Below are 22,535 nucleotides of genomic sequence, written 5' to 3' on the forward strand. Positions count from 1 at the left end.
TTGGAGGCATGTGAGATCACATGGTCAATTGGAAGTTTCAGGAAGATATAATGAAGAGATAAGAGAAAGGAAAGTTCAGGTAAAAAATAAATCAGTTAAAATAATAACACTATAACTCTCAAAATGCAAATGTCCTAGTCATACATCTGAGTGATATGACCTTAGGAGGAGAATGCTTATTTGAATGTGTAACTCATATTAATAGATAAATGACATCTAATTGAATAAAACTGTAATTTCCAATCTGTTATGTCCTTGGCTTTATTTGATTTTTTCATTAAAATTTTTATTAGTTAGTCTTATAAGGCTGGGTTTCATTACATAGATACGAAGATATTTACCTAAGATATAGTTTGTTTTCCACACTTTGTCATATCAAAGAGATTTTTTAATGGTTTTTATACTTTTATTGGTGCAACCTAATTATATATCAGAGTGAGATTCAAAGTGATACGCACATGCATGCACACAGCACCTGGTGTATTTCTCCCTGGATACTCCTGATATTTATGTTTCTTATCAGCTTAACAAATCCATGAATATACATACCCAAGTTCATAAATAGTAACATACAACAGCATATATAGGTAAATATCCATTTACATTTTAAATATAACACATAATTTCAAAAATTTTTATCAAATAAAATTGGACTACCATTACCTGTTCTGGACATAGTTTTCCTCAAAGTCCAGATAATAGGGTCAAAGTGAACCATGGCTGCCTTAAGCACAAACAATAAGAATATTTGGACTAAAATAATTAATTTATAAGCTCCTGCCTGGATTTGCTACTTATGGCTTAGGTCATCAATCTTATGTACTTAACATACACAGCTAAAGGGGAACAAGAGAGTCCCAGGGGTCTGATGTTATGGGGCTATGCCAGGTACTCATCACTATAATTCTCTAACTGAAGTTCTCCAGGGCTAATCTTGGAGTCAACTCAAAAAAAAACATTACTTTTCTGTAAGGTATCACTATCTCTGGGTCTCTATTAGGTCGACTTGAATGAAAGCAAAATATTCTCATATTTAGAATACACCAGCAAACATATTGAAATGGTATTAGACAAACAAGCAGTGAAATGCAACTCTGTCTTCAAGCATCTGAATCTTTATAGCTATGCCAAAGGGTGACCTTTCTTGGAACATCTTTTGAAATATTAAAATTTAAAAATCACTTAAAATCCATTTTTCTCAGAAATTACATCATGTTGGAGGCAGGAGAGCTGAATTCAAATTCTAAACCTATTAGCAAGGCACTGAGCCTTCTAATTCTCAGTTTCCCCATTGGCAATGTGTATGGAATGGCACTTGACACTGGCTGTTGTTCTTGCTGCGCTCAGGTATCCACCATGTGAAACGTGTTCAAAAACGTTCAGCTAGCTCTTCCAACTAAGAATGCTGAACTACACTTTCATCTCCTTTGGTGAAGCCTTCCTTATCTCTTGTTTGGTCTCTGTGATGCCCCCCATCCTGCCCTGGCAGTTAGGAGTGCTTGGAATACCTCCACACTGTAAGTCCTGTGTTTTCTCTGAGAAAACATGTACTCCCAGGTCTTAACTCTGGCTGAGTACTTAATTACATGGGGAGGATTAAAATGAAAGATGCCATGTCCCACCTCAGACACATTGACTAAGCCTCGAGGGTTGTGGTTAGCATTGAGGTACCAATGCTATTTATGGATCCTTCAAGACATCCATAGTTGAGAGCCATCATTTGAGCAGATATTTATCCAGGATCTCCAGTACTTGTCACAGTTTCAGACACATTTTTGAATGTTGATATTTGTTGAATTAAAGGTATAAATTCAGTATTATTATCTGTCCTTCCTTCTTTCTTTCCTTCCCTTCCTTCCCTTCCTTCCTTCCTTCCTTCCTTCCTTTTTTCCTTTCTTCCTATTTTAGCAATCAAACCCAGGACCTTGCTCATGCCAGGTAAGTGGCAAATGCTCTACCACAAGTCCAGGATCAATCAATCTATCTATCTATCTATCTATCTATCTATCATCTATCTATCATGTATCTATCTATCTATCTATCTATCTATCTATCATATAGCTTCTTTCTCTCTTCTATCTGTCATCTGTCTGTCTATTCATCTCCCTTTCTATCCATCTGTGTGTGTGTGTGTGTGTGTGTGTGTGTGTATGTGTGTGTGTGTGTGTGTTACTGAGGATTGAATCCAGGGGCAGGATTCTACTTCCAAGCTATATTCCCAGCCTTTTTGTTTTTTTGAAACAGGGCCTTACTAAGTTGCAGAGGCTGTCCTCTAACTTTCAATCCTCCTGTCTCAGCCTTTAAAAGTACTGGGATTACAGGTGTGTGCCACCATGCCTGGATGAGCCCAGTTTATTTTTCAAGTTTCAGAAGCCCACCCCATAGACTGAAGGTTTAACCTTATCACGAATGCCCATAGTTACTGAGATAATCTTGCAAGAGTATTCAAGGCAGCATTCTACATGGCTTGTGACAGAGTAAACATCATCTCTCTCCCCTGTTGGCTTGGGTTCCATTTCTTAATCTCTTGTTTAAAATGGCCTTAAGGTAGATTTGTACTGTTTCACTTAACTCTGCCAAGTCACCACTGTCTTTGCACTTGTATAAATGTACCGATTTGTTTATCATTTCTCTAATGCTGAACCACCTGCATGTATCACAAATGCAAGGAAGTCAGATTTAATATGTCAGCTGGTATTTTCTGCTTTTAGAACTTAAAAATACAAACTTATGGTTTCTAAGTTTAAGTAATGGAACAGTGAATAAACATGAAATCAGAAAAACAGTTATGGGTGTAGAGACAACATGAACTTCATAACAGCTCCAAAGTTGTTCTCTACTACCAGAATAATACAACTTAATGACATTGTACAAAGGCAGGTGAACATCCTTTCTTCTGATTTGCCTATACAGATCAAAAGTGGCATTTTTAATTTCAAAGAGCAGAATTCTAAGAAGACACTTGAATGTCAATTTACAAAACACAGAGTCTTATAAATTCTAAAATAAAATACAAAGTCATTGGGTGAAGAAATTACATAATGAACCAGAAGTAGTTAATATTTTGGAATTAAATTTTATGTTTTGCTTCTACATTTTCTTAGAAGGGATAATTGAGGATAGTGAGTTTTTAATTTTACTTGACAAGAGAGTTAAAAATGAGAAGCAAGGTCCGGTCCTCTGGCCCCGACCCTGGGCGGCTGGGCAGGCGCTGGTGGGGCACCCCTACGTGACCTCCTTTCTACCCGGAAGGACCCTGTAAAAAAAGAAAAGAAAAAGAAAAAAGGAAAATATCAAAGAGGGGTCAAGGAGACCGTGGCGGATGCCAGGATACTGGAGATGCAGACAAAACTTATCCAAATGAACTGGAATTATTGGAAAAATTCCCCGCTAAGGAGGACTGCTTTTTCTCTACATTGTATAGAATCTTGGACATCACCTGTAAGGAGAAAGACTTTAGCGGAGACCAAGGAGAAAGGCGGTACTGAAAGCGGTCTCCACGTTGAGGGTGGAGACTTGTATTCAGGAGAAGCAGAAATCGGAGCCTACCAATGTTATTTTTTTTTATTTTTTTTTTTTTTGGAGAAATTACACCAAAGGGGTTAGGCTGATGCCGGGGCCATTGGCTAGCATCGGAGCCTGCCGTGAGGAAGACCAGTGCTGGGGCCTCCGAGACCGGGATCGGAGCCAGCTGAGGGGTTAGGCCAGTGTCGGGGCCAGCGAGACCAGAATCAGGGCCTCCCATGAGGCAAGGTCGCTGCTTGAGCCAGCAAGGTCTGAATCAGTCCACCGGTTAGCCAGGCCACAGCTGGGGCCGTCTAGAGTGGGATCAGTATTTGCAACACGGCATACACAGAGAAATATCGCAGAAAATTAAAACCAGATGCTTCCCCTAATCAGCTATAACTAGGAGGAAAGGGGCAACAGGTAGTGGTCGAGCTATAGAAAGGGCCCTATAGTGAAGCAAATGAGGTGACCAATCAGAGGGTATGGAATAGGTGAGGATGGAGCCTCTTTAAAAAGCAGGAGGTACTTAAACATATGTATCAAAGTTAATCACCAAACAAGCATGGGATCGAGGGAGGGGGAGGGAATGGGATGGGGACTGGATGAGGGCTAATTGGATGATATGTGCTTGTATATCCTCTCAAGTCTTGTATTCCAATGTGATGTATGACTACAATGCACCAATAAAAATAAAATAAAAAATAAATTAAATAAATTTAAAAAAAGAAAATGAGAAGCAAGTGGGCAGTATAATTTTGGGGAGAAGAGAAATGAGACAGATAACAGTATTGAGGCCAGTAGTTCAACATTTAGGGTCTCCATTTTTTAATTTACAAGTAATAGATAAGCTCCAACTTGTCTGTAAAAGTTTTGGTGCTGAATATACTATAACAAGTTAATATATTTAACTTTCAGTGTTGCAGGGGGTAACAGAGCAAAGGGTAGCATTATAATTGAAATCTGTAGGTAACTACAATTGCAAAACCCAATTTTTGCCAATACTTTAAACTTCTTGCTTTCAACATCAAAGATACACAAAAGTTTAAAAAAAAGAAAAAAAACGTATTTGAAGTTGAAGTTTCATTTACTTTTCTAATGGGTGTGCTAATGAGTACAGAAAATTTGCACAAAATTGGATAAAATTATATGGATACTTTTGATAGAAGCTGCATAATTACCATCTAAATCATTGCATCCTCACCATAGTTTAACTGAAGCTGAACTGTGATTCATTTAAAAGTTACACCTATGAACTTCAGGGGAGTGTGTAATTCTTCAAACTCATAGCATAAAATTCAACATTTATAAATTAAGAAATAATCAACTCTGAGCTCTAATAAGGTGGACATTAACCAAGAGGTGATTGTGGAAATTAATAGTGTGAGACGTATTCCTTTGAAAGAACTTGACTTTCTAAAATATAACTGTGTTTTCCATGGAAAAGTCCAACCTGTAATGGCAATGAGAGAATCCAGTCTCCATGGTTTTAGTGTTGTGACTGAATATGAACAAAATTGTTAATGGTAGCAGTTCATTCTTCTCCAAAGAATAACTATTTTTAGATATGTATGCCAAATATACATGCATGTCTCTTTAAAAAAAAAACAGTGTCTTAACCAGGCGTGGTGGCACACGCTTGTAATCCCTGTGCTTGGGAGGCAGAGACAGGAGGATCACGCAGGTTTGTAGCCAGCCTCGCTGGCTTAAGAGACCCTGTTCAAAATAAAAATATAAAATAGGTCTGGAAGTGTAGCCCAGAGGTAGAAGGGTTTCCAGGAACCCAAGTACCACCAAAAAAAACCCCACAAAAACCAAAAACAGTATTTTAAGCCAGGCGCAATGGTCCATGTGTTTAATCCCAGTACTTAGGAGAATAAGAGGGGAAGATTGAGGGTTCAAAACAAGTCTGAGCATCTTAGCAAGAATCTCAGCTATCTAGTGAAACCTTGTTTCAAAATTTTAAAAATAAATTAAAAAAATAAAGGGCTAGAGTGGTAGGTCAGACATAGGATGCTCCTGTGTTCAATCCCAGTAACAACTAAAAAATCATTATTTTTATATGGATTATAGTAAACATCTTGATATTTCATTAATTGAAACAATGAGGTCTGAAACATATGATTTTTATAAATTTTAAATGTTTAAATGTTGTTACTCTGGGTCAGTTACTAACCCAACCCATTCCTAAGGATCTCATGCCATGGCTGTTATTTTCTATATGACATTTTGCTCTAAGATCTGAAACACTTGACTCTACTTTGCAAAATATTTATAGATAAATAAGTGGCATAAGAAACTGAGGAAAAATTACATAAATATGTTTCATATCAACATGTTTGAATTGTTTCTGAACAGTCTTAGTTCAGAAGAAAGTCATGCATTGCTCTTTTTTGTCATGACACAGTGTGCTTAGCAGGAGGATTCAAGTTTTGCTTTTTTTAGAAAGGATTTAGAACATAGAAAATATTGCAGGTATGCACCACTATGCCCGGCTATGAATTTATTTCAGAAACTGAGAGCTTGTTACTTTCTCTCTATGCTTGATTACTATATGCAATTTTTTAAAAGCCATTGACTGACACCAGTGATGAATTAAGTTTGTCAGTCTTTAGATATCAGCCTATAACTACTTCTCTAGTTAAGCAAGCAGACGTACTAGGGATATCAAATCATAGTGGACTTATTTTCTAATTTTTACTATTGAAATTGGCTTCATTGGGTTTCTTGAACCATGTGGTATGTATCAGGTAAAAGTTTTTGCAGTATTAAAATTGTTTGCCATAAATTTGGTAGCAAAAGAATCATTTCGTGGAAAGACTTTGGAGTCAGGTAAACTTGTGATTAAATTTGAACTGAGAACTTAACATAGTAGGTTTGCAGAGATCTGTTTTCTCTATTTTGTAACATGATTCTAATTATAACTACTTTCCAAAGTTGTGTGAGTATTTGAGAATAGCAGAATATGTAACACCTAATGGGCCTTCAATAAATGATAGTTAATTGTGTTACTATAATTGCTTACAGTTCTGCATAGAACCATGCTACTTCACTGGACTCCTCTGCTCCCTTTCTTGTGAAGCTGGGAGATAATCATCAATAATGTGGAGAGCCCTGTACATAGTATTCAAATATTAACATTTTTAAGTATCTGTGTAATCAGTACACTCATTAAAAGTTTACAAAATAATTGCCAAATACTAAGCTTCTCTAGGATACTATTTACCCACAAACATTTTGGCACCATTTTGCTCATTGGCTCTTTCCTCTGCTAAGTCTTCTTTTCCCCTTTAGACTTTAGCCACTGTTTATGACCCTTATGCTTCGTAAGTTTCTAGATTCTTTACTTAGTAGGTTTGCTAGCAAACAAAAAAAGCCATATTGCTGCTTATTGTGTTGTATGTATCTAAGAGAACACACACTTAAAATGAAGAAAATTTTAGCATAGGACACTCCTAGTCTCAGTGTCACCTCATTTTTTCCCTAGATGAGTTTGTCTTAAGCAGCTATCCTAATACCCCCCCATTGCCATCTTTGGTATTCCTCCCATCTAGGCATATTTTGTTCAAATGCAAAAGTGAGAGAAAATCTGTTTGGTAGTAGAAAACCACCAATCACTTTTAATGTCTAAGTGAATATCAGTTACTCTTTTGTTCTTTTGTTTTTTGTTTTTTTGGTGGTACTGGGGTGCCTGGAAGCCCTTCTACCTCCAGGCTACACTCCCAGACCTATATTTTTATTTGGAAACATAATTTTATTTGGTCTCTTAAGCCAGCGAGACTGGCTTTGAACCTGCGCAATCCTCCTGTCTCCGCCTCCTAAGTGCGGGGATTACAAGTGTGTGCCACCACCCCCGCTCAGTTACTCTTTTTATGCTTGTTAAAGATGAACATGTATGCCTTGTGTTTTCTGTACCCACTTCTTTCTGTGAAGCTTTGGGAAATCAGCACAATAACCTTTTTCTCTGCTCTACTGGGGTTAAGGAGCCAGGACCCTGGTCCTAGAGTACACAGTCATGCAGAAACTGAGAATGCAGGCTCATTAAATGTCTTTATTCACAAAATAAGTGTTAAGCCCCATGAAATTAAAATGAGTTTAATTCACTTTAAACATAAAACATATGATCATTGTCTTCCATGACTTTCCTTTCCTCAGTGATTACAAACTGCAAAATCTCAGCTACTTCTGGCTATAGGTGATATTTTTTTTTAAAAAAAAACTGACTTCATTTATCCTATACTTATGACCATAATAATGTGCAATGTACCTACTGAGAGCTGGGATCCTGACCTGGGCTTCTAATGTTCTAAATTCACTCAATCATCATAAGTTTCTTGGCAGGAAAATAGTAAAAGAAACAAATTCAGAAAGGTTCTGTGACATCCTGAAGGTAGACAGCCAAGCTATGACCTGGCTTTGTTGGCAGCAAAGCCCAGGCTGAAAGAAACACAAAGGTGTATAAATCTCAGACACTCGTAGTCTTAAAGGAGAGAAAAAGAGAACTCTAAAGATCTTCTTGACTCCTAATAATCTCTTAACTTTTATTATTTATCATTTCATTGATGTATTGGATACATTCTCCAGATTATGAGTTCCCAGGGGGAGTTCACAGAATTGTCTTATGATTGTGTCAGTCAGCTGCTTTCATGTCTAATTCAATGCCTTCCAGATACTCCTGTCAGTTATTGATTTTCCAGTACATTTAATGGATGTCTACTATATGTCTAGTGACTTTGGGCAAGTTACTTAACTCCTTTGCACCTCAGTTTCCACATCTATAAAGTGGGACTAATGGTGTCTGAGATGAACCTTATGTTATTGAGATCAATGAGATTTGAGTTTCTGAAGGCATCTCACACAGTGACAGGCACATAGTAGGTCCTCAGTAAGTTTTCATTCCCTCATTGGTTCACAGTGTTTTTAAACCTTGAAAATTGACAGTTATTTGAATAAGAACCATTTGTCTATGATTAAGGCTAATTTTACAAAGATAAGTGGCAAATGTTTTCATTGCTGGATATTAAATTAACAGATGGCCGGGCGTGGTGGTGCACCCTTGTAATCCCCGTGCTTGGGAGGTGGAGACAGGAGGATCGTGCAGGTTTGAAGCCAGCCTTGCTGGCTTAAGAGACCCTGTTTCTAAATAAAAATATAAAAAAAATAGGTCTGGGAGTGTAGCCCAGAGGTAGAAGGGCTTCCAGGAACTCTAGTACCACCAAAAAAAAAAAAAAAAGAAGAAGAAAAAGAAGAAGAAAATTAACAAATAGAATCATAAAATGTAATCCTTTTCATAATTTTAAGTGTAAAATATCCTGATATTCCCTCATTAAAAGTAATAAAGTAAAGCCGGGCATAGTGATGCACACTTGTAATCCCAGTACTTGGGTGGCGACAGGAGGCTTTGGGTTTGTGGCCAGCTTCAGCTATTTATTGAGGCCCTCTGCAACTAAGACAGGCCCTGTTTCAAAAGAAAAAGATTAAAAAGTAGGGCTGGGGGTGTAGCTCTGAGCCAGAATTCCCCTGGGTTCAATACCCAGTACCACAAAATTAGTTATAAAATAACTGTTCTTTCTAGATTTGTTTGCACTTCCAGTTGTGGTTGAACTGTAAAAACAGTTTTCACAATTACATCCTGATTTATAGAAGAAGGAATCTGAAAATCACAGTGAGATTGTAAAGTCCATAAAGATGAACAGACTCCTCCTGGGAAATTTATGAACCTTGAAAAAGTCTGAGAGCCCCCTGTCAAGTGGCATAAAAATACAATTATTCATATATTCCTCTCACCTCCCACTCCAACTCTGAGCATCGTAAATCTAGTGTTGCAACATCAAAGTCAAGTGTTTAGCACTTTGCATAACATATTGTGGTGCTAGTCCCCATTTGGTAAATGGCATGTTTCTTTGCACCTTGGATTGAGAGCTAGACTTCTTCAGGCCATACTCTATCGTGCACAGCACTGCTTCTAGATTCCATGGGTCTGAGTGCCAGTCATTTTCACTCATTCTTATCAGAGCTGATTTCAGAACCCTAGACTTTCAACTATAGCCTAACACCTCTGCACTACATCACGCTCCAGTTTAGGTTAAAGAGAAGAGCCATTGACTTTGATATGTTTGTGAATGTACATCATGTACATTAGAGAATTTACCTCTTCCCTCTCCCATCTCCTCAGTTAGGTTGCCTTGTTTGTCCATCTATGGTTTCTCCTTCTTCGTCTAGAGTTCCTCCTATGACCTTTTTCTCCCTAGCTTCTGCATATTAGGGAGAGCATAGATTTTTACTTTTTCAAACATGAGAAGGAGGGAATGAGGTGGGGGTTGGGGAAGGGCTAAATAAGTGACATGTGCATGTATGCCTCTGTCATCTTGTACTCAATTAAGATGTATGACTAAATGGACCCACATAAAAGAAACAAAGGATAAAAAAGAGAAGAGCCATTGAATGAACTTATAGCACTTTATAAAAGATAGTTGGAGTTCTTTCTATTTAATAACAAAATAACAAAATAACAAAAACTAAATTGGAAATATCAGTGGTTTATTTTATTCATTTAGGTAGTAGTTATTGAGTGCCTGTTCTTTGAAAAGAAATCTGGCACAAAGATAATATTGCAATTCCTTTGGCAGCACCCCCCCACTTGAGTTGTTGACATTAAGTGATTTTATGAAAGATAGACTTAATGAGTTGTATTTGGACCCTCCACTAGGTTCCAAGCACTAGGAGAGGAGAAATGAAAGGCGATTAACATTAACGTTACTTCCAAGAACACTGTAGTTCAGTGAAAGAAGCTGTGCATGCGTTTTCTTTATTTCAACTTTCTAAAGGCTCATTTTCCTCAATTGTAAGAGTAATAATGCTGCATAGTCTCTAGCATTAATGAGGATCTCACATAATTATACATGAAGAACTTTTAAGGGTTTCTTTACTAATAATTGAATAACCAGGATACAGGGACAGGCAGACTTCTTTCCTCCCTTACCTAAGCCTTAATCTACAAGGTGCTAGACCAGGGTGTATATCCACTCTCCCCACTACTTAGGGCCCAGACCTCTTGCCACAGCCTCAAAACTTCTGTGATTAGGCTGCACTTTGAGGCCAGAAAAGGTCTCTCTGGTCCACTGTGCCCTGTTCCACTTTGGAACAGTGTCCAAAGAAGCCTTGAGGAAAGTGGAGCCTTTTCAGCCTTTCTAGAAGATTATCAAGGCAAAGCCAGAACAAAACAAAACAAAAAACAACTGCTCAAAAGACTAAGACTGCAACCACTAAATGACCCAGCTATACCACTCTTTGGTATCATTCTAAAAGAATTTAAAGAATTAAAATACTATCGTGATATATCCTTACCTATGTTTATAGAAGCACATTTCATAGTAGCCAAATGATGGAACCAACCTAATTGTCCATCAGAAGATGAATGGATAAAGAAAATGTGGTACATACACACATGGAGTTTTACTCAACCATAAAGAACAACAAAATTGTGTCATTTGCAAGAACATTATGCTAGAGAACATTATGCTAAATGAAACCAGCCAATCTCAGAAAATGGAAGCTAGAGAAAAAAACAGGAAATAAATCAGATTTCAAGATAATGAGTAAAGACCAACAGAAGAGTAGAAGGAGATGGGAAGAGGACGGGAAGGGAGAAAAAGACTTGAGAATGGAAAACGACCAAATATTATTTTTCCTATATATGAAGATATCACTAACAACCTACTAACATGTATGGGAATGAAGAAATTGGGAGTAGAAGAGGCTTAGAAGAGAACCCCACCAAGAAATGTTGTGTGCATATATTAACGTACCACTTTGAATCTCACTAATCATATTGCACCAATAAAATTCTAAAAAAATAAAATAAAATTTTAAAACAACTAAAGTCAAGCATCCGTGAGAAAACAAGATTCAAATCCTAAAGGACAGAAAAAGAGGTATTATAATATTTTGTACACCTGGGTGAGAAAAGAGACATTAGATTCAGTTAATGGGTTTTTGAATTAAATTTAGACTTTGACTGCTGCTCTGTAATGTTCAGCAGTGGAGACGGAAGCAGGGGTGAGAAAGGCAGCCTTTCTTCCTGGATTTGGACCACTGGGCCTGCCTGGCTCTCAGAAGGCTCACACCACACTCCTTCTTTCCACCGGAAGCCTTAATTGCTGCTCAGCCTCATTCTGGCTTCCCGCTCTGCTGCACTGCCTAATCAGTCTTCTTTGACTGGAAACTCAATATCCCCTGCAGAACGCCTGCAATCATGCTTTGAGGTTATTTGCATCCAGTCAGAAGAATGTTTTAGTTCTAGTTCTATATTGAGTGTTTCGGTGGTTTCAATCCCCTGATAAGTCGGGAAGCTGGATTCTAAGTAGTCACAGTAGGCCAGAGTCCTTAGTCACGTCAGTCAACTGATGTATGAAACTGAAGGCACTGTAAATCTCCTTACGGCAGCTAAGAAACAGAAGTAACCATCACAAAGCAGTGAAACTGTTATATAACGTGAGGGGTTTGGTTTCCGGGAAATAAGACATATTAACCTTCTTCTGGTTGGTTGAGGGCTCTTTGAGGTTCTGGTAGATTCTCATAGAGAAGGCATGAAGTAACTGGGCTTGAATTTCTCCCAGAGATTAGGTTGTAGTCATTCACCACCCCAACTTTAGTTCAATATCTAATAGCAAAGCCTGGTATCTCTTTATTAATGTTGGTCTTCCTTCAACCACTGGGTTACCTGTCACTCCCTGTTCTATCTAATGTGAGGGAGGAAATGGAGCAAAAGAGAAAGATGCTTTAGTTCCAGTCTTACCATTTCCCATTTATCTTGGTTAAATAATACTAGGCATGGTGGCACATGTCTGTAATCCCAGCACTTGAGAGGCTGAGAAAGGAGGATTGCAGGTTTAAGGTCAGCCTCAGGAACTGAGTGAGTTCCTCTACAACTTTGTGAGACACTGTTTCAAAATAAAATAATAGAGAGCAAATAAGGTGACCTAACTGAGGGGACAGGAAGGGGGAAGAGGGAAACTTTCCAAAGTACCTGATGTACTGAAACAAACATATCAAAGTCAATCACTAAGCCAAGCATGGGAAGGAGGGACTGGAAGGAAATGGGGTGGAGATCAGATTTGGGCTAATTGGATGATGTGTGCATATATGTCTCCACAAGTCTTTTATCCCATTAAGATGCATGACTGCAATGCACCAATTAAAAATTTTTTAAATAAATTACGTAAAATGATAAAATTGGGCTCAGGGTGTAGCTCTGAGGTAGAAAGCCTCAGAATTCAATCCCCTGGACTGCAAAACAATAACAATAATACCCACCTCAAAAGGTTGGGGAACAAGTAAATGTAGTTATACGTGTAAGGTGCCTACCTAGGAGCTGAGCTAAAGTAGAAACTCATGCTGGTGCCTCCCTCATTTCCGACGTGAATACCTTCCCATGTATCACGATCTCTTCCTGCTAATTGCACCTCTTTACTCCTACACATTAGACAAGTACATTCTCATTGTCACAAACAGCAGATTTGGCCTTCTGCATCAGCTCTCTTCCCAAGCCCAGGAATGCACAGGCCAGCATCAGTATTTATCTCAAGGTGACACTTTTAATGGATGATTGCTGCACTTCTTAATCCATTTATGTAATCCTTCCTGCTTTGCTTGCAGTTATTTTCAGGGCTTGAGGAGCAATAAAATGGTTCCTTTCCCAAGACAGAGTTCATTCAATTTAAATCTGGATTGATTATAGCTAAACGTATGACATGTCTTTGCAAAGGAAGGGGGAAGGGAAACAGCAATAAATTATGCACAGTGATTATTTAGCACTTATTCAGTCTCCACAGTGTCCTGGGCTCAGCATATAACAATTGGGGATAAATCTATGCCCTTGAGAATCAAAACACAGCTGTCCATCTGAAAAGGTGCTCAGGCAGGGCATCAATCCAGCTTCCATTTAATTTCCTATTCAAGCGGTCATCCAGCCATGCAGCTGGTCTCTTCTTACTCTCAATGAAATTAGATGACTCTCTGGGGTTATGGAACTCTTAGTCTATGCTAGTACCTCCTTTTCTCTCAGTTCTTATGAGATGTGTTCCACTGACATCATTCTCTGGCCTTTGGGTTCTGCCCCCCCAATACTCCTTACTGTTTCTAAAGCTGTGTGGGTTTAAGAATATGACACTAGCTAAGGCTTGAGCCCAGGACAGGGATGATGATACCTGCCTGGCATTTGTGGCATTCCTCCTGGGATGCCCTGGCTCGGCTCATGCACAGGGAAGTATTCATGAAGACATGGCGGAGGAACCTGTGCATATACATGGGCAGGCTTCTTCTAGCTGCATCCTTGTAAGAAGATACCAGTCTGTGTGTGTGTGTGTGTGTGTGTGTGTGTGTGTGTGTGTGTGTGTATGTCTGTGTGTGTGTGTGAGAGAGAGAGAGAGAGAGAGAGAGAGAGAGAGTGTGTGTGTGTGTGTGTGTGTGTGTGTGAGGTGGGTGTATGAAAGAGGCAGAAAAAAGTGAAAACAGATTTGGATCCCAAATGGATGGAAGATTTGATGGGTTTTTAAGAACATCACTGAAAATTTATATAGCACAGTAATACAAATTTAATTCAAGTAAATATTTATGACCTAGATTTGAAGTTTTAGTATGACACTCTTAATTCATAGTGGCCCCATCAACCCACCTCTGAATAATCATTTACATAGAGTAACAGCCAAAAGACATAGAGAGGGTGAGAAACTTGATTTGCTTTTTAATTTTAGCCATTGCTTTTAAAAGAAAAAAATGAGAGTGGAGGGAATCAGATGAATCAAGGTGAATAATAATAGACAGCATTAAATAAGTACCAGGAACATCCTATTCAACCCTTCGAATATGTACATGTTATAGATGAGGAAGCAGAGGCTCAGTGCTGATAAATAACCTCAGCTGAAAAGCAGCACAACTGCCTTGAAGCTGGAACGCTGCCAAAGCCCAGACTTAAACCACTGTGCTGTGCTGCCACCTAGGACCCAGCACACAGATATGCACGGTGTCCAAGCAGAAGGCCATTTCCTGTAGCACTGTGGCTGGTTTCAGAGTTAAAATGAGACTAAAACCTTTTTCTTCCTCCTATTGACTTGTAGAAATTTCATTGCCCATTATGTATATTAGAGTGATTGCCCTTAATGTGTCCTCGGTATAATTCAAATTATATTGCAGCAATGACTTAGAGTCAGAATGTATTTAGACTCAAGCAACAATTTCTTTTGTGTCTTTAAAGATAACAGCAATTAATTTAAATTGCCAAGTATTTCATTTTAATTGAAAAAATATATATATATATATTGCATTAAGAAAAGTATCATAAAATTTGAGTCAAGATACAGATTTTAGCCCACGTTTTGTTTTGGCTGTTATTTTTGAAGGGCACATAGGATCAAAAGAGAAATTATATTTTCCACCTTTGGTGTCCAGCAATTGAGATGCCAAGGAGAGATTTAATCCCTGCATTATAGTTGTTCTGATAGAGACTTCCCACTCTGTTCCCAATGCACATACTAAGTGTTTTTGCTTATGATTATACATTTGCTCACAAGTTGTGTGTGTTTGTTCACAGTTGACCTGGACAGGCTCAACGATGATGTCAAGCGCTATAGTTGTACTCCCAGGAACTACTCAGTCAATTTAAGACAAGAGCTGAAGCTTTCTGACGTGGTCTTCTTTCCACGTTGCCTCCTGGTGCAGCGCTGTGGAGGAAATTGTGGCTGTGGAACTGCCAACTGGAAGTCCTGCACATGCAATTCAGGGAAAACTGTGAAAAAGTATCATGAGGTATGTTACTCTCCAATTTCTTGTTCCAATGCTGTATTTAGATCTTTTTCAACCACATCAATTTTAGAGGCAACTGGCAGACAGCACCACTGAATGTGGTTGTTCAGGCTGCTCACTGCACCCAGACAAAATGTAGAGCAGCAGTTTTGACCAAGCTAGGCTTGCCAAGCCAAGTGACCTGGCCAAAGACTAATTCCATCCTGAAGAAGAGACTCCTTTCTCTAATTCTCAAAATATACCACATGGTCAACAATAGCCTGGTTAGAATATATAATCACATTTAATACCGTAATTTCAGAGCTTAGTTGGCTTCCTTGTAGAAAGATGATGGTATTCATTTATAGAACATGACTGAAAATCTAGGTTTTTGTAAGAAAATGCTAAGAGCCAAATTTTGTTCAGTTAAATCATTAGAAAATTTAGTAAACATAGCAAAATAGAAACTGTCAGATACCTTTTCATTCTTTAAATATTAAAGATTTTTTTCCTGGAAATAATTCTTTTTCCTAAATGTTACTTGGTGCTAACTGGCAAATTAACTCTTGGATTATGCAAAAATAAACAATTAAAATGTCGAAACTGAAGAACAAAAATGTAAAGAGAGCAGCAACCTTTAATAACAATAATAATAACAATAGCAAATCCACAAGAGCATTTATTGGGTGTACAGTTCCATTGTAAATACTCATTAATTGACTTTACAGCTCATCAGGAATGTTATAAACAGGGTACAATTTTTGTCCTCTTTGTAGGTGAGTAAACTAAGGCCTACAAGAATCAGGAAGCTGACCAGTATGACAGTCAGTTAATCACACAGCCAGGTCCTAAACTGCACCAATTGTTTCCAGCGTCTATAGTTTTTTTTGTTAGAATTGTATTGGTGCAACATAATTATACATTATAATGAGATTCAAAATGATACATTTAGCATCTATTGGTGTGGTGTGGTTTTGTTCTAACCCCATTCCATTATCTCCCTCCTCCTTCCCTGTACATACTAATATTATTAGTGACACCTTCATATATGGATACAATACTATTTGGTCTCTTTCCTAAGCAAGCCCCCCTTCTCTCTTCTCTTCCTTCCTCTGATCCCTTTCTTTTCTACTGGCTTCACTCCTTATAATCATGAAGTCCCTTTTCTTTGCTATTTTTTCTCTAGTTTCTATAAATGAGAAAAAAATATTACCCTTGACTTTCTGTGACTAATTTCACTTAGAATAATGTTCTCTAGGTCCATCTATTTTCTGCAAATGACATAAATTTGTTCTTCTTTATAGCTGATCAAAACACCATTGTATATCCATGATTTCCTTTATTCATTCATCTGTTGCAGACACCTAGGTTGGTTCCATAATTTGGTTACTGTGAATCATGTTGCTATAAACATGGCCATGCATGTATTACGGTAGTATTCTAATTCTTTTGGAAAGATACCAAGGAGTGTTATAGCTGGGTCACATGGTAGTTTCATACCTAATCTTTTGAGGAGACTCCAAACTGATTTCCACAATGGTTGTATCAATGTACAATCCCACCAATAATATATACATGCTTCTTTTACCACATCCTCACCAGGATTAATTATTGTTTGAATTATTTATGATTGCCATTCTGCCTGGGGTTTGATGGAATCTCAGTATAGTTTTGATTTGCATTTCCCTGATTTCAATGATGTCTAATATTTTTTCATGCTGTTTGACAATTTTTATTTCTTCTTTTTAGCAGTCAAATTCCAGTCAGTTACCCATTTTTGCTGTGCTTTCTCTGTTTAAATATATAACATTTTATTTAATATAATAGAATAAAATTCAGAGTAGTTAGTTTACCAGTCACTAAAATATGGAGACCCAGTTTTTGGGTTTGGTGTGAGTGTGAGTTTGAGTGTGTGTGTGTGTGTGTGTGTGTGTGTGTGTGTGTGTGACTGAAGATTGAACCCAGGGGGGTTCTACTTCTGAGCTGTATTCCAGGCCTTATTTTATGTTTTATTTTGAAGCAGTATTACTAGGTTTCTGATGGCCTGGCTAAGTTGATGGTTGCTGAGGCTGGCATTCAGCCTAAAATCTTCCTGTTTCAGTCTCCCAAGTACTAGGATTATAGGCATGTACCACCATGCCTGGCTGAGACTTAGTTTCCTCATATATGAAATGGAACTAAGGTATTATATCAGATAACCCCTTCCAGAGTTGCTCTGAGGCTCAAATAAAATAAATGCTTATGAAATTCAGTTTGTAATGTGTGAAACCTCATATAGAACCTACTAGAAACAGAAGTTAAAATATAAAGCAAACATCATTAGGAACTATTTGATGGCTTTCCATAAATATCCAACAAACAAAGAAATAGGCAGATCATTCTCTCAAAATATCTCAAAATATGATCTTCAGTTTTGTAAAACTGGCTTTGAGGGAAGTATTTTTTGTGTTTTAATTTCCTTGATTTTATTCTTTTATCCTGGAAATAATACAACAATAATGTGTTAAGAGGTAACTTCTAGGCCAAACAAAAATGAATACATGCTAGCTGGGAAACACAGAAGGTCATGCATGCCACAGTAGCCTTGATTACCTTAGGCAAAAGAAACCTTATTTTAGACCTACATAGACCGTATTTTCTTAGTCATAAGAATTACATACTCCACCCCACTGCTTTCAAAAGGAGAAAATATGTTCTCATATCTAGAGAATGTGATAATCTGTGTTCATTGTGTTTTATTTTTGTATGAACTGATGAACTTTAGATTGAATGTTGCCCTTCACAGCTACGGACCTGAGTTTTGTCATGTTTAGTCATACCTCAAGGATAAATGCAGAATGCAGTAATCAGGTTAGAGTTAAAATAATCTAGGGAGAACATTCATCTTTAGGCCTTTGATGTATTTGTGGAATGCTTTATTTTTATCTTGGCTCTCTGCTGAGAAGTTTCAACCTGATTTTTTAAAATTTACTTATTGCGGAAAGAGCAGAGTTAATCATACTCCAAAAGGACTCTTTCATTCAGGCAGGACTCTTTCATTCTTCTACCTCTGAAGAAATCGAAAGGGCCTGGTTACCCTCCTTTTAGTCCTCTTCTTGATTCTGTATACAATAAATGTTATCTATAAGTTTCTGTTCACAATTAATATCTCAAGGGGAAAACCCTCTTAGTTCAGTCATGAGTGCATCTAAAGTGCTGGCATTCTTTTGAAAGTGCACTCTAAAGCATCTATTTAAAACACGTGTCACAATATTTTTAATTCTAAAATTCTGCAGAACTCTGTACTAAAATCACTCGGCCAAGTTCTGGACAAAAGGACAAACCGGCATCAATCATCCCGTCAGTGACTACATACCTGGAACAAACACTCCTGTCATAGTCCCCCTGGACTCCTAAAACACCCTTGGAATGTGTCACAATTATCACTGTCAAGTGCCCTGCGTTAAACAGCAGAAGGCTCATTCCATTTTCAGAAATGGGTGCTGCTTGAGCTTAGTCTCATTAAGGAAAAATTCCAGGCCTTTATTCTTTTAGTTCTGTTCCTTTATTCTTGCCTCTAAGAAATGAAAAAGCAGTTTCCCCAGATCATGGTTGCAACTGATGAGATGTGAAATGAGTTTCTATGAGAGATGACACCCTTAAGGGAATAATGAGAACTTGTCACCGACTCAGCGTATGTGATTCTCTACAAATATTTCAGTGCTCAACATTAAGGAACTAAAATCTGAAAAATTAGAAAGCTCTTAATGAAGCTAATAACATTGCTCTTTGCACAGGTCATGCTACTTCTTCTGTGGGACTTGAACAGTCTTTGCTGCAATATGGTATGATTACCTGCTCTCAAACGTTTACAATTCTCTATTAAGTATTTGTCCTACCTAGCAGTTGTTCTATGCCTCTGGGAATATATAGGTATAAGGATAAGAAAATATCTTCCCTGCTTCTCATTCTGTACCCATAGCCGATGCCACTATAACAAAAGGCAGATCAATAAGAGAAAAGTATGCAAACTTATTTAATATAAGTTCTACAGGACACAGGAACCTTCACAAGGAAATAAGGACCTTCAAAACACTTCAACACTAGTGTTTTCTGCATTGTGGGTTTGGTGATGAGTGGACAGTCATGGAGAAACAGGATAAGGAAAAGAGTAGATCTATTGATGATAAACCAGAGGAAATGTGTTAAGACCTGTCTATTTAGACTCTTCTTTGCATTCCCTTTGTCTTCAAAGATAGCAATGTTTCTTTGCTCTGATTATAAGGAGGATACTCTCACTTGAGGGTATTTTGTCTTGCTTCAGGGGAAGATCAGAAAATTCTTCCTAGGCTTTTTGACCTACTTCAGAAGAGAAGGGCAAGAAGGTAGTGAGCGAGCTCTTTAAAATAGTTCTTCCCCTGGGCCACTTTTATGACACCTGCCATCTCTGTATGTCACACACATAATGAAAAACTAAATGCTGAAAAATAAGCAGATTTTCTGTCATTTTTAGAGGTACTTTTGTTCGTGAATTTTTTTAAAGTAACCAGTACTGAGGAGGCTGAGACAGGAGGATCACAGGTTTGAAGACACCTTCAGCAACAGAGTGAGACTCTCAGCTACCTAGTGAGACCCTGTTTAAAAAAAAGACAAAAGGGGGTTTAGCTAGAGGTAGAATGTCCTTGGGTTCAATCCCCAGTACCAATAAATAAGTGAGTAATAGAAAGAGGGTTCTGAAAAAAACAAACATTGTATAGATAGAGGGTACTTTTTTGTGTGTTGTTGTTGTTGTTGTTGTTGTTGTTGTTGTTTTTGAATTACTGGTGATCAAACCCAGGGGCTTTCTACCTCTGAGCTACAAGGTCTCACTGAGTTGCAGAGGGCCTCACTAAGTAGCTGAGACTCTCCACAAACCGCAATCCTCCTGTCTCAGCCTCCCAAATGCTGGGATTACAAGCGTGCACCACCACACCTGGCAGAGGGTAACCATGATTAATAGGATATTCCCTAGAAACATGGTGACCTTTTGAATTAATTCCTACTGATTTTCATCATTTGGTCCCCAGGTTATTGTTTCTCCTAGTCTATTTAGGAAGATTGCAGAGGGACAAAACTGGGAGTTAATTTTCTCTGAACTTCCTCTTGATTTCATCACATTGCTGACTTAACTACCTACCCTTAATTGCTCTTTCTTGCCCATTTATAGCATCTAAAATCATTCTTGTCCTTTGACAACATGAAAAATATTATCGAGCATTCTTTTATTGTAATGTAGAATGTTATATTAAAATTTTGAATTCTATTACTAGAAGATGTAAGTGGGCATTTATATTCAAAACCTAGCATTAGAGTAATGCAGTATTGATAATCAAAAGAAGGACTGACATCATCGTAAGTCACAGTACTCAATAAGAAAGACCTAAAGGCCAAAAAGCTCAGCAGTATTCTGCTAAGAAGTTAATTTTGAGCCACAAACTTGCGATAAAAGTTACCTCTTTTTCTTTCCTTTTCTCAGCCTTGAAGTAAGACAAGTTGGGTTTATTGTTTGTTTTTGGGTTTTGGTTTATTTTGCTGAAAAGAGCAACAGAATAGAAAAACGGTAGGGCTATATTACGGTGCAAGCTCTGCTACATGCAGATGCCATGTGCATCCAAAGTCCATCCACTGAACTCCCAGCATTGTAGCTTTCCTCTTTTAATCCCCACCAAAACCAAACAAATAAATAAACAAAAAACTATTATTTTGAGTCTCCAGGAAGACCTAAAATGAGATGATCTGATCTCCACTGTTATACACTTGCCTCCCCTCAAAATCTTATCTTACTGACCTCATGTAAGACATATAAACAGATCAGTGGTGGAGATGTTAGGTAAATGCAAAAGAATAAAGATATCATCTGTGGTGGTTAATGTTTATAGATTATAAAAATGTTAATTTACCCATCTTTGCAATGGTGATGATAACACCTGTGCTTATTACCACTGCATAAAATAAAGCTTCCAAAGGAAAGTGCAAGACAGGCGTGGGTGGAATCGTTGCAGTACATGGTCTGGATTTCTCAGTTCTAATTTTCTGTGTTTAGTCCTGATGACTCACTTGCCTAGTGATAAGACTCTCTATGAGTCCTACAAAATGTGCACATCCTTTTCTATTTTAGGAGTGTCACATCAGGCCTTCTTGCCAAAGCTTAGCAAACCTGACATGGGGCAAGACATTCAGACGAGACCATGTGTACCATGGATGATACCCAGTGGTAATTGTGCCCCAAAACTAGGTGCTCAGGAGGCTTCTGTTATATTTTCTGCAATGGATAGCCTGAATGTGTAGTCACTAATCCATTAAATTGCTGTCAAAATCATTTCACCATTTGTTCTGTATAAATAGAATTGCAATTATACCTCATAGTAACCCAAGTAATCATAAGAAACTGCTATTAGAAATAAATATCCACAGATATTGAGACTGCATTTTCAAACTTTTTGAGCATTTTATAAAGCCTTACTATAACCCAGCTTTTGTCACCTTCAAACTTCTCAGTGTAAAATTGCTGAACTGTTTATCAATTTGTATCTTACTGATTATTCACTGTGTCTTATGACTTGATGTCAGTACTTCTGTTCCAGGGTTTAGCTTCTGCTATGACTGCTGCCATCAAGTTGAGTGGTTGCCCAGGTAGAATACATGTCATTCTTTCTTCAAGTACTTTTGCTTTCAGTCCCTTAGGTTTCAGAATAATTCACTATCATTTCTTAAAAATCATGGGTTTGTATACATTTTTCATAAAGTCTTTACACATGAAAGAAGTCAAAACAGAACAAAAATGGGAGTTTTTTTCTTAAGAAACTATGTGTATGGAATACTGACAGCTTTAGAAGTTCAGTAGAATCTTAAATAAACTTAACGATTCAGATTTATACAATGTATTTGCCCTGAAATATATACTTGTGTTCCTATGTCAGCCATTAATTTGGGAACTGTTACAAGGCCTTAACAATCTTTTTTATATTCCCAATAAACAAGAACCCGACTCAGCAGATAGCTTTGCTGCCTGGTATTGTTTTATTAGTGTAATAGCTTTATGGCAATGATTCATTCAGTGCTTTATTGGCAACAAAGTGAATAACTGTAGTTAAATATCTTCCATGATGTGGTAATTTGAAAAACTGAGCATCTTTGATTTTGTATCCTGTTATAAAAGCCACTGACTGGCTCACCACTCTTCACTTAGTAGACATCAACCTTTTCTGGCTTCCCATGGTTTTCCAGGGTGG

General features: G+C 37.8%; 1 protein-coding gene across 2 annotated transcripts in view; it reads left to right on the forward strand.

The window, feature by feature from the left end:
* The window catches only part of PDGFD (platelet derived growth factor D), a gene marked incomplete at both ends in the record, with an annotated part of 237,969 nt that overhangs the window by 210,579 nt on the left and 4,855 nt on the right, over positions 1 to 22,535 (forward strand). For both annotated transcript variants that reach the window (XM_080698113.1, XM_080698114.1), the window contains one exon: positions 15,095 to 15,309. In XM_080698113.1, coding sequence (XP_080554239.1) covers positions 15,095 to 15,309 — 215 coding nt within the window. The remainder of the gene's footprint in view (positions 1 to 15,094; positions 15,310 to 22,535) is intronic.

The sequence above is a fragment of the Muscardinus avellanarius genome (genome assembly GCF_963383645.1).
Source record: "Muscardinus avellanarius genome assembly, chromosome: 1".
NCBI classification, from domain to species: Eukaryota; Metazoa; Chordata; class Mammalia; order Rodentia; family Gliridae; genus Muscardinus; species Muscardinus avellanarius.